The 15,154-nt window shown below is 38.7% G+C and overlaps 1 protein-coding gene and 1 long non-coding RNA gene across 4 annotated transcripts; one reads left to right on the top strand and one right to left on the bottom strand.

Annotated features, from left to right (window-relative positions):
- Positions 1-591: 591 nt before the first annotated feature.
- Positions 592-4,392, bottom strand: LOC131334528 (uncharacterized). Its single transcript, XR_009202202.1, has 2 exons — positions 3,971-4,392; positions 592-3,892 (listed from the first exon to the last, which is right to left on the bottom strand). It is a non-coding gene; the product is annotated as an uncharacterized LOC131334528 (long non-coding RNA).
- A 1,394-nt stretch (positions 4,393-5,786) lies between these two features.
- LOC131323565 (uric acid degradation bifunctional protein TTL) lies at positions 5,787-11,848 on the top strand. Of its 3 annotated transcripts, none has more exons than XM_058355420.1 (6): positions 5,787-6,105; positions 6,257-6,348; positions 7,146-7,203; positions 7,685-7,786; positions 10,631-10,790; positions 11,258-11,848. In XM_058355420.1, exons 1-6 carry the CDS (start codon positions 5,965-5,967, stop codon positions 11,713-11,715), a joined length of 1,011 nt encoding a protein of 336 aa, XP_058211403.1. In that variant the 5' UTR covers positions 5,787-5,964; the 3' UTR covers positions 11,716-11,848. The 3 variants fall into 3 exon arrangements, with proteins under 3 accessions (XP_058211403.1, XP_058211409.1, XP_058211414.1); XM_058355426.1 differs by having other exon boundaries at positions 5,801-6,105; positions 11,261-11,848; XM_058355431.1 differs by having other exon boundaries at positions 6,046-6,105; positions 7,146-7,208.
- The last annotated feature ends 3,306 nt before the right edge of the window (positions 11,849-15,154 follow it).

Raw genomic sequence — 15,154 nt, 5'->3', positions numbered from 1 at the left:
TAGTGATTTTCGAAATCCCAATTGAGGTGTATTTTAGTATATAGGGTTACATATATAGTATTTATGTAATTATAATTCAGTTCAATTATGGTTACGATTTGACTTTCGGTTTAATTATCATATAAAATCAAAATCAGAATCAAACCGGTTGATTTTTTAAAATCAATAACCAAAACAAAAACCAAGATTTGAAATTCCGTCATAAAAACTGCTCTAATCGATTCGGTTAACTAACGGTTCGGATGGAAATATTGGATGGAAATATTGGTTCGTTTAACTAATGATTTGGGTGGTATTGTCATCCCTTAAGTAAAGGGGCCTCGATGATGGATTTTTCAGATGAAGGGGATTCAAGTGATAAACGGAGATAGATTTGGGGGTCTCCGTGATTCTTGCTCCGTTCGGATGGATGCAATATCGGTTCGTGAGATTGTCATCCGTATAGTAAAGGGGCCTCGATGATTGGTTTTTCAGATGAAGGGGGTTCAAGTGATAAACGGCAATAGATTGGGGGTCTCCGTGATACTTGCCCCCTGTGCGAGAAATACGTCTACCTGTCTACGCTGAGACCAAAAACCCCGACTCCTCGGAAAAAACTCCAGAAAGAAAAAAGAAGGTCCGTATTTTTATCTACTATCTTGCCTCTCTTCTAAAATGCTCTCATCTATTCAAAAATTGCAATTTTCTGGATTAAACCGGTGTCTGAAGATCTATCGATTCGATTGGTTTTATGACGATCAGTACCCTTTTATTATGTTCGTTTGACCTTTTTGATCGATTTTGGTTGCTTACAAGTATTGGGAACATATAGATGAAACAGATGCGCGAAGAATTCAAGGAATGTTCAAATTGGATGCAAGTTTGGTTTTGCCTAATGGGATCAAACTTTTTGGTTTGATTTGGTTTGGGGCTTTCGAAACGGCTAATAAGTATCAATTGGGTTTCTGATGAAAGGGTCTTCTGTGTTTGAAAGGATAGCCAAGGAATTTTTATTTTTATTTTTATTTTTTTGTGATTCGATCGAAAAAGAAATTGATTTGACAAAGAACTTAAGTTCGAGAAAACAGAAATTAGTTCGATTTTGAAGTTTGTTTACGTACGTTCTGGATAATTCTTATTAATGTGTTTGAACTCGTTTGGCCATCGTTTACTTTGTTTTGGATTTTCTAAAAATTTTATTTTGGGTGTTTGATGTTTCCTTGTTTGTTGTGGACTTGGATTCCAAAAAAAAATTAAATTAGGGTTAGTTTCAGAAAGACTTGTTTGCAATAAATATGATCTCTCTCTCTCTCCCTCTCTCCATTTGGATGAACTTGTTAGCGTTGTGTTTTCAGGTCCTTGGTAGAAAGTTTTATTGTCTTTGGTATAAGTAGGACCTCGTTTTGTCTCGTGAGGCTTTAGAGTCATTGGTAGCGCCTATTGGCTCAAAATTTGTAAAGACAAGCCTTTTGGTGGAGAGTATTTTGACAGAACTTATCCTTTGTTTGGTGAGAGTTAACTTTGTCACCATTGTAGTAGCTCTTGGAGAACTCGTTCTCTTTGTTTTCAATGTAATCCTTTTTTCGTCTGTTTTGCCCATAGACGTAGGTTAGACCGAACCACATAATCTTGGCATCTCTTATGTAGTATGTGTTTTTATGATTCATTTTCTCCCTTGACTTCAGGTGTATTTGTTTTTTTCTTTTTTCCTTTTCCTCCATATTCAAAGCCACAAAGCAATTCTGGCGTGGTTGAGTTTCCCAAAGGCTATCGCACACGAAAGGTTTATGTGAGGAAATTTCTGATAAAGAAAGTGGCTCATATTAGATTGTATGACACCACATTTTGGTTTTTGGCATACTTCTAAAAGATCAGAGAGAAGTGGACTACCTGGTGGTTTTTCTTAAGCAACAAGAATTCACCTTCTAGTTGTTTGTTCGTGTAGCTAACAATCTTGGTACTATTTCGAACTACTCCATTACCGAGTGTTCAATACCCTCGCAAGAAGCATGGATAGCGACGGTGGGCACAACACGGCATGGGCATGCCCCGTCTCCAAAAACAGGACACAAATCTTTTGGGAGTAGGTCGAAAAAAGTATATTTTTATGATAGATGTATCTAGGAATTCATATGAAAGACAGAAAAGTTATTTCTACCCAATTATCATGGATAAAACACAAATAGTGTTGCTGATTATGAAGATACATCAACGGTCACTACATAGTCGACATATGTTTTCATGAATGAAACATCCGTGGAATTTTTAGTTTAACCAACTTTTAAAAATTGCATTTTAACCTCCTTATGTTTCCCAAATGTGTCCTTAGTGCCCCTAATGTATCCAAAACGTGTCCGAGTAAAAATATATAATAAGAAGTTTTGACACAGTTTTATTTGGATCCAGTTATGTGTTAACTTTTACCTTTTTTTGTATGGAACCCATGTTGGTCAGTTGGGGTAGATTGTACTAAATACTCTTTGTGCAGTTAAAGTTAACTAGGAGTATATTGTTTGTTAGATGCATGAGAGTCTGGGATGTTTACAGAGGTACGAACATTGACCCAGTTTGGGTTCTGTTAGGGATCTCTCTTGGAGTGGGATCTTGTTCTCATTACTTGTGGACTGTTGCTCATAGGCTTGAGGTTATGTGAAAGGGACTTTTTGCTGAGGGTAGGATGAATACTTTGTAATATCACTATCAGTTTCAGAGCTTGCCTTGGCGTGTGTAATGATTTTTCTGGCTTTTGCTTGTGGAGTTGAGGATGATAGTATTGCTAGATACTTCTCAATCTGCCGTGTTCACTACTATTAAGGGAGAGTTCCAGCATAGGAAGTGGATGCGGTGTTTAATTTTCGCATAGATAGTGGACCCTAAAGCAGTATTTGATTATAGAGTTGGGTAAGATAAAGTTAACGGATCATACGGGTCACGGTCGTTAGGTCCTTCAACTTCTCCATTTCCTTTTCCTCTTCCACCCAAATCCTTGATCCCAATACAGCCAAAAGAGTGACGAGTTTCTCTGTGCTCATTCCATTCTCTCAATTTTCTTTGCTTATTTCATCACTTTCTGTTTTGTGTAGTCTTGATAGGATGACTTTTTTAAAGAGGTTCTGTGTGGATTGTTGAGGTAGTTGTTGGTGTCCTTTATTCTGTTAGTCTATTTGGCCAAGAGGCCCAAGATTGAGTACGCTATTTCATTTCTAAGAAATGGATATGATTTTTCCTGTTACTTCTTTTCATGCTCTGTGGAAAAGACTCTGCTGGAATCCCTGCATTCAGCTAATAATCGAACTCTTTCTTCTTTCAGTGGAGTGGTTGTTTACGAGGATATCTGCTGAATTTCTGTCGCAATACTATTAAGCTTTTCCCTTTATGTTTCAGTTTTATTTTCTAGAAGTGAGTGGAATAAGTCTACATGTTCCCCCCTGTAGGTTTGGGAGTTTTGGTCTCTTTTGCTTGGCTGCAGGGACCATTGTTTTTTTGGTAACACTACCAATTGGCTGAACTTGTCGTAGGACCCATCCATTTGTTTCCTAGTTTATGTATATCTAAAATCATGGAAAACTGAAAATTATCAACATATTGCCGGTTTGCAACGCTTTTCAAGTTCATGCTTATAGTGACCTTTTCAAATAAAAGTTACTGAAATTAGCATAAGAGCAGCCCTATATTAATATTTATGCTGAAACACTCAGATTTCACTGAATGTTCGATTTTTTGGTTTCTTTGTCCTCGCCCTGTACTATAGAAGTTGATGATACTATGATTTTGCAGAACTAAAAAGGAGGTCATTTTATGGATAAGGTTGAACAAACTCAGAAGGAGGCTTCAGAGGACGCAACTCGGGAGTCTCTAATTGCTATCTCTTACCGTCTACCTGAGAAGAAAGACCTTGATCCAGAATTCGCACCTGAAAATCTGAATAAGAGTGAGAATCTGGTGAAAGGAATAACACCCGAGAAGAAAGACCTTGGTCCAGAATTTGCACCTGTAAATCTGAGTAAGAGTGAAAATCTGGTGAAAGGAATAACAGGAGGTGATGGAGAAGAGAAGTACAGGTCTAAGCTGATTTCGATTTCCTATTCTGAGTCACCCGACGCCAAATCTGTACCTGTTGGCCCGGGTGATATCAAGGTTTAGCCTGGCTCTTGCTTTTGCTTGTTTTTGTTTTCGTCACGGAACTGTGTACAAACTTGTATGGTCTGTTGTGATTTACTGATTTAGAGCTTGAAGTTGTGCTATGAATAGGAGGCTCATATGGTCTTTATGTGGATGATATACCCTACATGGGCCATTGCAAACCATTAGCTTATACGTGCCTGTTAAATAAATTAAGCTATTCATCGGAACTGCGTTCTAGATCGGCTAGACACGTACACAAATCAAAGCTTGAACAACCACTTGAATCGAAAAGCTTATAATGTCTACTCGCGTTTGGCTTATGGAATCGTTTGATTAAAGTTCTTTTGGTTGGCTCGACTAATTAACAAATTAAGCTTGAAAATTTTGTTTATGAACTTATTAAGTTTTTTAATCAAGTTGAACGACCCACTACTTGGCTCGACTGACCATAAAAGGCCAACAAACAAAAAAGGACCATAAAAGACCATTTACTACTCAATGTACTCATTTCTCTTAGACGTTATCAACAATAATCAAAAAATGGACCCAGGGTGCTGTAGTGCACCTTTCGCACTACACGTGTAGTGCGACTAATGCGGCCGTCCATCTTGGCAATAGACGGCTTGAATTTCATCGAAACAATGGACGGGTAAGATTTGTAGAAGCTCGGATTATATCCAACCATTCATTGTCAAATCGATGACCCGTATGCGTCCTACAGGGTGCCTTGCAAGGCTTTGCACTACATGATTTCCCAATCTTCAAAAAAGGCCATTCACTACCCATCCTCGGTCATTCAACATTACAACCAATTCTCCGAGGACTGATATTATTTCAGATTTCCACTCAAAGATTGCCATCCAAACACCTCTAGAAAATGCCATTCAACTTTTTGTGCTTTTCTCTGCACAAAAAGAAACATAAATTTGCATCCACAAAGTCAAGCAATCTCAACTTCTCAATTACCAGAAAATATGTACTGAAGGAACAGAGCCAATCATTGAGTTCAAGAACGAAACAAGCACACAAAATGCAGTTCAAAGTTTTGAGAAAGGCAAGGGTTAAGATAGGGTTCCGGATAAACGAATAATATAATATATACTAGGTAGTGAGAAGAAAACATCTCACTCACCCAAGAAAAGGAAGGCAGGAAAGATAACCATGCTATTCCTTCTGTCTTCCCTAACTTTGCAAGGATGCGACAATCAATTTTTTTGGAGGAACACTAGCACAAAATTTAACGAGTTCAGTCATGTACATCGTGATCTATAATACCAAATAGAGCAAGATCCTTTCAAACAACTGCCTCCAAAGTTCATTTTGATCTACCTCTCCCTTTATTGGTACTCTCTACCATAATCATATCACTGCCCTTAACTACCGCATCTACTGATGTACAATAAACAAGTCAGAACTACCTTATTTTGTTTTCTTTCTCACATAACTGCACTCTAGATCTATATATTGTGGGGTATACATCTTTTACACATATGGTATATCAGCTCTATGTTTAAGTTGAGTATCCAAATTTGAGGTCTACATTTGAAAGACACAGCATAGAGTTTATGAAGGTGGGTTGGTGTTGTTGCTCATAAAGCATTAGGAGTTGACAGTTACAATTAAAAAAGAAAGACTAAATTGAGATGAAAGTAAAAATGGAAGGGTTTCAACGTATTTAAACCTTGCAGTTTGCGGAATGTAGGGCAAAGCACTTTGATGAGTGATACTGGGGAGAGAGCAAGGCTGTGATTCTGTCGCTCAAAATCTCTCAACGGAGAAAGAAATCCTGAAATTGGATCATCATCATCATCACACAGAGAGAGAGAGAGAGAGAGAGAGAGAGAGAGAAGGAGAGGGAGAATGGAAGCAATAGATTTTGAGGAGAAAGATTTCTTGGCATGTTGTGGGAGCACGAGATTCGCAAAGCAGATGACCTCTTCCGCCCCTTTCTCAACCTACGACGAAGCTGTCGATGCCGCTAGAGATATCTGGTTTAACAAGGTCTCTCTCTCTCTCTCTCTCTCTCTCTCTCTCTCTCTCTCTCTCTCCACATATGTAGTTATGCTGCTGCATAGGCTAGGCGTGTATATTTTCGTAGTATTTCAGCACCCTATTTCTATGTCTGAAAAATTGGGGTCCTTTTGATTCGCAGGTTGATGTCAATGGATGGCTAGAAGCATTCGCAGCTCATCCCCAGATCGGTCAATCTCCCTCCCCTCACCACAAAAGTCCCACCAGTGCAGAGTTCATCTCTCTCTCTCTCTCTCTCTCTCTCTGTGACACACATACTACAAATAACATTTGTTTGGAATTTGGATGCTTGAATTATCTCAGTATGTTCCCTGATTATCTGAATTTATGATTACATACCCACATAAATGATTCCAGTTCCTTGCCTCCATAGGAGAATGATTTTTTTGCTAAACTTGTAAAAAGCTGCTAATTTGCATCAGGGGTATTCTAAAAATAGATTGTGAAGAGTCAGTCTTGCTAGTTATGGCATGATTGGAATTGTGAGTTCCAGAGTCGAGCCCTGAGTTTGAATTATCCTAACTTGATTTTGGAACAGCTTTTACGCGTGCAACTGTGCTTGCTGAGCTGAGGCAAAAAAACCAAAGCTAGACATTAATTTCAGAAATATGGTTATTATTAGCAAACTAAATTACAATTTTAAGTGCCTTCTCCTGCCAAACCATGTCAGGTTAAACAATTCCTATTCTGCCTTTTGGTCTTTTAAATTCCAGGGCCTAAACTCTTAACAAAAACCGTTTTGTTCATTAGTAAATTAGAAAACCACCTTATGCTTTTATTTATGATTGCATTTTTGTAATCAAATAAGTAGCTACTAGCTATTGAACCACCAGCTGTCATCTTGATTCTACCATTTCGTTCAAAATGGGTGAAACTTTTTCTATTAGGTGCTGAACCACCAGCTGATAGCTTGACCTACATTCCTTACGCATAGGTCACTGTTTTGAATTAGATGTATATGTTGTTATATGAGAGATGTATTAGTCATTAGTATAGTTGTTGTGCTGTAGGTGGAGCAAAGGAGAGCAATCGACTGCTTTGGCCACTGCTACCGGTTATACCATGGAGGTAAGGTAACTGCAACTTAACAACACCGATTTGAAAGTCTGTTTTATTCAGTTTCAGATATCAGCATCTAACCATGCTCAGAGGGAAAAAATAAAAAAGAACAAGAAGAAGAGAATAAAAGAAAAGATACCAGCAGTCCTCATGCAAAACATGGTTGTTTAGGGTAAACTACAGGCTGCTCGAAGAGAAGGTGACTGGATGAGTTATGAGCTGTTGAAATTTAGTTATATCTCCTTTGTACTCTGTTGGAGCTATCCTATGTATTAGTTATTATTATTAATCTGAGAGTTTTGTATACCAGATGCTCATCTTTGTTCTCATGATACGTGCACAGTGCACACTATCTCACACCCAAACATGGAAAAATATTGTGTATGCAAACGAAAACCAAAATTTACATTAGTTCCTTAACCTCCATTATCAGCTTCTGCAGCCACCATTTGCACCTTTCAGAGGAACATAATCCACACCGTCTTTGCAGGAACTAGCTGATTGGAATAGTCGGTATCAGCAGAAGTTTGGATTTGTTTTCCTTATATTTGCCTCTGGGAGGAGTACCCCTGAAATACTTGCAGAGCTGAAGGTAATGTTTGCATGGGGAATTTTCTCTTCAAGTTCATTTGATTTTGATTGTGGAGATATATTCTCTGAATGCAATGAGCATTTCTTGATTATCATTTGTGGAGTGCACGGGTCGAGTCGGTAGGGATCTGGCTCCAAACCGCATCCAACCCGACAATTTCAGTTTTAGAAACTTGTCACCCCATTCCAACCGAACTACACCACAGGTCCAGTTGGATCTTGTCTTTCAGTTCAGAATCAGTTTCCGGTTGGGTGAATCGGGTGAAGGCCAGGTGAGGAGAAATGGAGAACAGAAACAAATCCAGGGAGAGTCATGATCTCAAACAACAAAAATAGACAAACAGATTCCAGGGAGAAAGAAGTAAGATAAGGGAACCGCCGCATCATATGAGCTCATTTCATCGCGTTTGATTCAATGCCACAGGAAAATAAATCCCTTCCTGGAGAAGCTTGTCTCACTGGTTGTGGAGATTTTCCATCAATATCCATTGACGATTTCAGTATTTGTCTTCGTGATTGATGGATAATAGAGATAAGTTAGGGATAAGGTGTAATATGGCCATCAAATGGGATGTGCCACATAGAAGTTGAGTGCGATGTAATTTATGTTGGTTGGTTCGGTGTCAATGGGTTTTCTCAAGTGTAACTCATGACCCGCTCATAAAAGCAATTTGTTTGGAAACTTTAACCCGTTATCCACCACTCAAGGATTCCAAACCCTCCAAGATTGGGCCATCCTTTTTGATTATCCATCAAGAGAGAGAAACAAGGTCACCATGCTCTCACTCGGAGGATTTAACAATGAAAATCTTGTTTACATAGAAAATGGTGTGTTTGACTATGGGGTGAACTCTTTAAGGCATTTTATCAAACACTTAGAGTGCCATTGTTCTAAGCATTATGTTTGCGAAGATTCTTGTCAACACATAGTCAAAAAAGTTAACAACCTTAGCTTTGGTTTCAAAGAGTAGGAGCTCATTAGTTCTTTGAGGCATTTTATCAAACACTTAGAGTGCCATTGATCTAAGTATTATGTGTGCCAATGTTTTTTTTTTTTTTTTAATCTTTTTGGTAATGGAGGAACAACTCTACAGTCAAGCCACTAAACTAAATAGACCTGACTGCGCAACCCAAACCTCCGGGAGAGCTAGCGCGGCCACACCAACCACGGCTCTCTACTTACTGCAAGGTACTCACCTTGTGAGGAATCGAAGCCTAGACCTTGAGGAGTACTCCCAAAGCCTGGGCATCCGCCTAAACCACAGGGGCAACCCCCTGGGTGTGTGGGTGCCAATGTTATTGTCTACTCATAAGAAAAGACTTAACAACCCTAGTTTAGAACCAAAAGAAAGAACTTCATTCATTTACAAACTAGCTTTGATAATTAAGATGAGAAGATGTTTAATAATCTAGGTCATAGGATGAAGGTTACCCCATGACCAAGCCCTATGAGACTACTCCTCCGTGGGAGATGAAATCACAAAGAGAGATGAAGGAAATGCATAAAACATGGAGAAAGATAGAAATAAAAACTGAAGTATTGAAATAGGAGTAACTTATAAAATTGATGAAGGACTTAAAAAAAAAAAGAGAAATCCAAGCTCAAAAAGCTCAAACTATGGAGGTTTTGAGCTAAACCTAAGAGAGGGAGGTGGAGAGAGAGTGTAAAGGGTGGATATATTAAAATCAGGGGAAATGTTCTATTTATAGCCCCACAAAATATCCTAAATGTTGCCCAAAATGCCCCTAGGTTTAAGTGAGATCTGACTCAAAAGTGCAGTTTTCTGGACAGCTCCTACCTGTACCAAGGATTTGGTGGTACCGGTACCAAGACCTTCTGTTCCCAACACTTCTGCCGGTACCATTGTTTTGGTGGTACTGGTACCACCTGGGTTTTCGACAGCTTTCTTCATTTGCTTACTTCTCTTGACCCTTGGACGTACTGAGTACCCTTCAATGCTTCTTCCAATGACTCTTTGGGCTCGGTGATGGAACACATTTGGATGCCATCGAATGCTTCCGATTGCACGTTATTAACTTCGATTTACCTGAAACTCACAAAAGCACACCTTGCACGCAATCTCAACATAATCCAACGAGTATGAGCATGCAAGTATGACAAAACAAAGGGAAATAAGCCACAATTATTTACACTACTGTGTGCTTTTCACACACTCATTCTAACACATTTTTAGAAAGCCCTTCAGATATGCTCTGAGTGTGGTGGAGAATTTATTTGTGTCATGGGGCTTCATATATGTTCCTAGAATTTATTTCTGGAATGTTTATAACAGATATCTTGCTTTGTTTTGGTAACCTGGAACTTATTCCACCAACTGCAACCTTAGGTTGCCTGGCCCACTGTAAATTGAGGTCCTTACCACAGACATTTCGCTCAATTGCTCATGCTATCCCTTGTGGGGATGGTGGCCCAAAGGATTTTCGCACTTAATAAGAGTTGAACCAGTAACTTGTGCTTGTAAGGCAGTTACTTTCACCTTTCTTACCACTTGTGCTAACCCTTTGGGTTGATAGCTTATGTACTTTTTGTTAAAAACAAGTTTAAAATGGAAAATAGCAATGCTAATAAACTTTTTCCTAGTTTTTCGGCAGCAAATATTCGCAGGAAGATTCAATTTTCTGGGGTTGATTAACCATAAAGAGGGCTTGCCGTGTTGTGATATACATGAAGACACATCTTGCACGGACAGCATAGTTTCCTTTCTTAATTTCATAATTGAGTACTACTTGTTCTCCACTCTGTATGCTAGTAGTTCTCTTAAATCAACATGCAAACAGGCTGCTTGCAGGCTGATGATTGTTTTTCTCTGTCCCGTGCTTGTAGAAACGTTACCAAAACAGGCCTCTAGTTGAGTTTGAGATTGCAGCTGGGGAGCAAATGAAAGTCACTGAACTACGTCTTGCCAAGCTTTTTTCAACTAGAGCAGAGGGTGCTTTGGCAACTACTGCTCAATGCACTGCAGATGTTGCAACAACAGCCAGAGGTAATGTTAAGTATTACCTAGTTTGTGTGTTCATGAAATTACATATTAGATGGTGTAAACATATCAAAATAATTAAGCCTCCAATAGTTCATGATAGAAATTGAAGCAGTTGACAGGAGATCAGAAATGGAAAGAGAATGTAACAGGAAAAAAGGAATGGACGGAGAATGTAACCTGAAAAAAGAAAAGTATAGTAGTTGAGAGTGGTTGGGAAATCATGAACTTTCAAGGACGGATATGCATACGAATCCGAGACATGCACCCAGGATTTCCCCAAAAATTAGGAAACGTATGTGTATGTCTATTAAAAGTTCTTATAGAAGACAAAAATGCTATTTATGTTGAATTAGGATTATAGACGTAAACCAAAAAAAAAGTCACTAAATAGGTAGACATGCCGGGGTCACATGTGACATTCATCTGGTGCTCCTATTGACTTATGTGTGACGTGCGTTATTGACTTGTAGAAGATCGTGTGAACATCATTGGATCACATCTAACTGCTTCATCTGGGGCTCCTATTCTAAAGCCATCGCAAATTTCGGCTAGGAGTCGCCCACCCATTACGACTCATGTTCTGGATGTTTCTCGTGGGTCCCCTGGGGTTGGTATTGAAGTCCGATTAGAAATGTGGAAATGTGTAAAAACCCGTCCAACATTTGGTGAAACAGAAACAGGCAATTGGTTACTTCAAGGGTCTTCAACGACGGACAAAGATGGACGAAGCGGTCAGCTGATGGATATAGTCGATGCTTTGAAGCCGGGGACATACCGAATAAGCTTCAATACAGGTAAATATTCACCCGGCAGTTTCTTTCCGTATGTATCTATCGTGTTCGAGGTTGGGGAGTCACAGCAGTGGGAGCATTTCCATGTTCCTCTGCTGCTTTCACCATTCTCTTTCACCACTTACCGGGGAAGCTAGAAAGTCTCTATTGTCTGTAACATGCTTACTTTCTATCACTTTCTATTATATGCTGTAGCTGAGAGATGTGGGATGGGTGTACTGTGTTTTTATTTATTTCAGTTCATGTATAAAAGTATCATGGTTTATGATTTGCTTGAGTGTGTTGATAATAGTTGGTAGGGTTTTGGGTCTTAGAGCAACAGTGAGCGCTCATTCAAATCATGAAACACCTATAGTTTTGAAAATTATTGGTCTAGATTATGGTTGTAACGAGCTGAAATTTTAAAAAGTTTCAAAATGTCGCGAAGGTTTGTTTCTGTATGATTATTTAGTCCTTTTAATGGAAGTTTCTATCGAGCTAATGAGCTGAGCTCAAGTAGTTTGGTTGTTTACGCATTGTGTAAGCTTATGTACTAAAAGTTCGAGCAAGCTCAACAAATTAAATGGCCTTGAAATGTTTTCCAGCATTCTCATGTTCGCGGGCTAGAGATTGCATTCTGAATGAACCAGATGCGATCCAACGAGTATTTTGGTTGTTTTTTCGTAACTTCATGCATGCTTAATTAGCTCCGTTGACTCAATCCCATATATAGTCTAATCTACAATCTAAAGGGTCGTTTCTTGAGCGCTTCTATTTATGTGCTTTACTTGGGGTGACTAATCTGGGGGGGGGGGGGGGGTGTGTGTAAACCAAGGTTATGGGGTGGCACCGATTTTGAATTCAGGGAAATCGCTACATTCCGCTTTCCCCCTTGACATCGCTACATCCCGCTTTCTTCCTTGACAGGCGGCATGCAATCAAATCTCTAAGAGGTGGAGCCGCTACATTCCCTTTCTCTCATGGTGAGCACGGTCACAAAATAAAATTGACAAGTAGTTCCAATAGGAGGAGAACTGCATTCCATTTTCTTCCTAGGCAAGCACCACAAAAAAAATTTGACAAGTTTCATTGACATCCCTTGTTCACCCAGTGTAGAGAAAGGAGTAATCCGTAACTTATTCATATAAGTATATAAATTGGCATGTTTGCTTGTTCACCCAAAAATACTTAACTTGTGGGATAAATTATTAAATGTCCAAATGGATTACGTTCCTCTCTAATTAATGTACCTTGTGGGAATTTATGCAAAAACTGAGACAGAGAGAGAGAGAGAATGAATGGTGGTGAGGGGATGTGACCGGCGGATTTAAGGTGGGTCGGTGGATTCGAAGGAGGGAGATAAAGGTGATTGGGCCCCCTAAGCTTGGACTGTCATAGTTTTTTTTTTTTTTTTGATCCGCGGACTGTCATAGTTTGAGTTGTACTAGTTATTAGGCATAGTATGGAGGACAATATAGGACATTCGATAAGATGAGGTACAATTCTTGCATAACCACGTGAAGAATAACCAATAACTCAAGCTCCTCGTCGGTACCATCCTCGTTAAAATCAATCTACGCATATACCGAACAAAAGTCATGTTAATAGGATGTATGCCGTTCAAAAAAATACATTATTTTTAATGTAGAGAAAATAGTTCGAGTATTGTAAATCTTGAAATAGCAATGTTGCAACATTCTGTATTCAACAAACCTTTGAACGGTTTAATTTTTTTTTTCACTCTTACTCGTGACAAAGATGACAAAGAAGACAGGAAGCCATTTTGACATGGAATTATATATACTATGGGGCAAATGAAAGCAATAGTTCGAGTAGTTTTCCCATTTTTTAAAAACCTTGTACATTTTGAAAAAACATACTACTACCCAACAAAAATCAGTTTATTGTTTTTCTCGTACCTGATTAATTTTTTGGATTCACCCGTCCCCAGGCAGTCTAACCTCTACAATACATACATTGTAGCTAGACAAACTCATTGGTAGTGGAGATATGATTTGTCTAATGCCAAAAGATTGCATGTAAGTGATTTCTCATTTTTTTTTCTTAAAAAAGGGATAAAGTAATGGACACAAACAAGTGCAGATCTAATTTCGAGCAACAATGGACTTAAATATTCTGATTTTGGTATGATGGGAACAAAAAATGTAGTATAAAATCATAATAAATAACATGAGAGAGAGAGAGTGTGTGTGTGTACTTTATGATATGCTCCGGCGACTGTTCGGCAACCTTTCCTCTGCTAGGGTTTCAATCGACTTCCTCTTGCAACAGTTCTAGGGAGGCTACTGGTAACAAGCGAGAGATAAAAGAGATGGCCGTCTGTTGTTTAAGTAGATTTTAGGACAACTATGGGGGTATTTTGGTAACTCTAACTTCTAGTCCGGAGCCCCTTTAATCCCCACCCCCCCCAGAATTATATTGTCCATTTTAAAAAGGATTACTAGTCCGGTTGGGATTATTAGTCCTTGGAAAAAAGCTTACACAAACATGAGACTAATGGGGGGTGGGGGGGATTGATAGTCCAATCCTTCCTCTAATCCCCCAATCAAACAGGGCCTTACTCCCTTTAATTGTGGAGGACTGCAACTGTCCCTGAAATATAAGGAAAAAATCAAAATATTCAATACACAATATGTATATTAATATGTAACTAGGGGTGTAATGGGGCAACAATGCATTTTTCAAGATGAGAACATAAATAGTGATGACATTATGGATGGGTACTTAAGTAAGGCTAAGTTTTGCTAAATTTTTTTGGTCTCTTTTGGTCTTATCCTTATTCAAATTTTTTTCGCGTGCGTTAGTTTTGCGCCTAATTTTTGTGAATTATTGATTTGTCTTGTCAAGACGAATCAGAAAAATAAAAATTATGACTTTTACCCTAATATTTTTGAAATATCAAAGATAAACTTCAAAAAGGCATACTAATTTTTAAGGATTATTGAAAGTGCTCTAGGTTGTGTTTGAATCTTTGATTTGGACATGATACATGGGGAGAAAAGTACGTACGGGAAGGGACAAACTAGGACCAGAGAATTAATGCAGTATGTTTCTTTATGGGAAATGATTTTGCCACACCATTTTTTGATAATGCCACATCCTGCAAGTGTATTTTTGCATGCAAGTGTATTTTTGAGTGCAAAAATACACTTGCAGAGTGTGGCATTATCAAAAAAGGGTGTGACAAAATCACTACCCTTCTTTATTTGGGTTGGTAATGATAACAAGAAGGAAATACATAAAACGTGTCAAAATCCAATTCTTTATAATCGAAAAATTGTTTATGCACGAGTAACCGAATCCGGGGGCGTGTTGTGCACCTAGTGCAATCTTAACCGTTTAAAAGTATTTTGGATTGTTCAGATTTTAATAAACTTTTCTAGGAAAAAGTTAACTCTTAATCATTGATTGTTGAAACGGATGGTCCAGATGATACCCAGCACACTGCACTGCACAGTACCGGTACGTGTCTCACCCCTTAGCCATGACACAAAAGAGAAAGATCTAACTTGAGTAGTTATTATCGGCCTACGAATGGATTAGCACTTTCCAGGAGTCCGTCTTTTTTTTTTGTCC

This window comes from Rhododendron vialii, chromosome 1a (genome assembly GCF_030253575.1).
Source record: "Rhododendron vialii isolate Sample 1 chromosome 1a, ASM3025357v1".
Lineage (NCBI taxonomy): Eukaryota > Viridiplantae > Streptophyta > Magnoliopsida > Ericales > Ericaceae > Rhododendron > Rhododendron vialii.
The sequence above is the reverse complement of the archived record's forward strand: the minus strand, read 5'-3'. Positions and strand labels throughout refer to the sequence as shown.